The sequence below is a fragment of the Trachurus japonicus genome, chromosome 24 (assembly GCF_045865225.1).
Source record: "Trachurus japonicus isolate A0001 chromosome 24, Traja_1.0".
Lineage (NCBI taxonomy): Eukaryota > Metazoa > Chordata > Actinopteri > Carangiformes > Carangidae > Trachurus > Trachurus japonicus.
Window position 1 is genome coordinate 6,096,415 of NC_140930.1, and position 1,947 is coordinate 6,098,361.

The 1,947-nt window shown below is 45.1% G+C and overlaps 1 protein-coding gene across 1 annotated transcript in view; it reads left to right on the forward strand.

The window, feature by feature from the left end:
* Positions 1-1,769: 1,769 nt before the first annotated feature.
* The window catches only part of LOC146961234 (AT-rich interactive domain-containing protein 1B-like), a 64,970-nt gene continuing 64,792 nt past the window's right edge, over positions 1,770-1,947 (forward strand). The window contains exon 1 of the mRNA XM_085771690.1: positions 1,770-1,785. Within this exon, the coding sequence (XP_085627816.1) occupies positions 1,770-1,785 (16 nt within the window). The remainder of the gene's footprint in view (positions 1,786-1,947) is intronic.

Below are 1,947 nucleotides of genomic sequence, written 5' to 3' on the forward strand. Positions count from 1 at the left end.
AGGGACAACAAGGAGTTTCTCCAGCGGCAGAACGAATAATTCCGCAACAATAAAAAAGTCTCACGTTAATGTGGATGAATCTACGTTACCCACACTTGTTAATGGGCCCATTTTCGATAAATATATTGTTTTGTCTCTATCGTTATTTTGTTATTATTAGTGGTGGTGGAAATGCTGGGCGAGCCGACCAGCGTTTCCTTACTTTCGGTTTTGCGGCGAGTCATGAGAATAACGCCGCCAAATCGGCGTTTATGGTCGGAACTACGACGGTATGTGATCGTCTTCGAACCTCTGACTTTAATTCTTGATGAAGGAAACCAGAGTTTGTCTTGCGCTGGTCAAAGAATTCCCGGTGCGCGCGGAGGCTCATGTAGTGTGAAAACGCTTTGCTTTTCCAAAACTCCTTGTTGTCCCTTTAAATACTATCCGTCTTTCTGCAAACTCTAGTGCAAGAACATCTGCTTCGTTAATGTCGTTGGCGAGAAAATCTTCTTCACATAATTGAACCATGTGAGAAATCTAAAGTTGACAGCCCCGTCCACTAGCGCTGTCAAATGAAAGGGCTTTTATTTTGAAATCTGTCACATGTGGCCAGACAGTTTTCTCCCTCAGACGTGTCAGCCAACTTTATTTAGAGTCGGTCCTCTGAAGCTGCTTTGTCTCTGCCCTGATTCTGACAAAGCAACAGATCATAAAGGGGTGAAAAGCAACAGATGGAGCGAACAACATAATATAGAAGCAAGAGTTGTTTGTTGTGTCAGGCTCAGTGGTCGTGGTGATTCAGCCTCTGACTGTGTGACAGATTGAACATGTTTCAGACCCTCCCTGCTGTCTGCAGCCTCTGATTGTTCTGCAGCTGCTCCTCGTCCTCATCGTTGTCCTCGTCGTCGTCGTTGTTGCCGATAATGACGGCGTCCTCTTTCCCCTCAGGCCGAGCCTCGCAGGTATCACGCTCCGAAGCGCCTGATTGCATTCTGCTGGGTTCGATCCGTGTCGGCCGCGGCTACGCAACTGAAATAATGGACGCTTGTAGCGGCTCGACTCGACAACCGAGCTGCTGTTGTTTACATTTAAAGGATCGTTTACCGCTGTTTTTCAGCTCCGCTCGACCGCACTTTCTCTGAAGTTTCCCTTGTCTGTTGTGAGCTTCTTATATAAGTGACTTCGGGGCGAATATCGCTACATTTTATTTTTTTAAAGACTATATATTTAGGTGGCAGCTCATTGTTGTTAAGGCAGCCGCCTTAACAGGAAACGCTGCGGGAAACCCTGAAATAATAACAGACAAAACGAGACAGAGACGTTTTAGAGGTAAATACAGAGACGCTTGATGAAATACTGTCCGATAAGGAACACGCATCAGCGGTTTTGCATGAATTTACCTCTAAAACAACTCTGTGTGGTAACTTTACTTTATTATCTCAAAACGTGGTGAATGTGCAGGTCACAACTTGTCCACCAGAGCGTTTTGGAGTTGTTGGATTGTGTATTTGAGAGTTTGATGAGGGAAACCAAGAAATCCCATGAGCCTCCGTAGCGTAGCTCTGAGCAGCTCACGGCTCTGCTCCGCCGTTCTAAAAACAGCTTGCACCGACAATTAAAGGTAACGAAACCTACTGCTATGACTATAGGGATTATGGCAATGGGCCAATTTGCCAAAATGTTAGAACTATCCCTTGTAAAAATGTTTGAACAAGGCAATTAAAAACATTAAACTAGATTTGCAGGTTCCTGTAGAAACCCTGATATCGAAAAACACTAGAGGCCCGATGACGGAGCCCTGGGGTACTCCGTGTGAATGTGATGAACTCAGTGTAAAATAAATCAGCGATGTGCCGAGTGTTTTTCCAGCACCTTCACTCTGAGAGGAAAAACCTTCTGCAGGAAACATTTTTATATCTTGCTTGAATGAAATCTCCTTCGAGCTCTGAGGTGAACGCTCCTCTT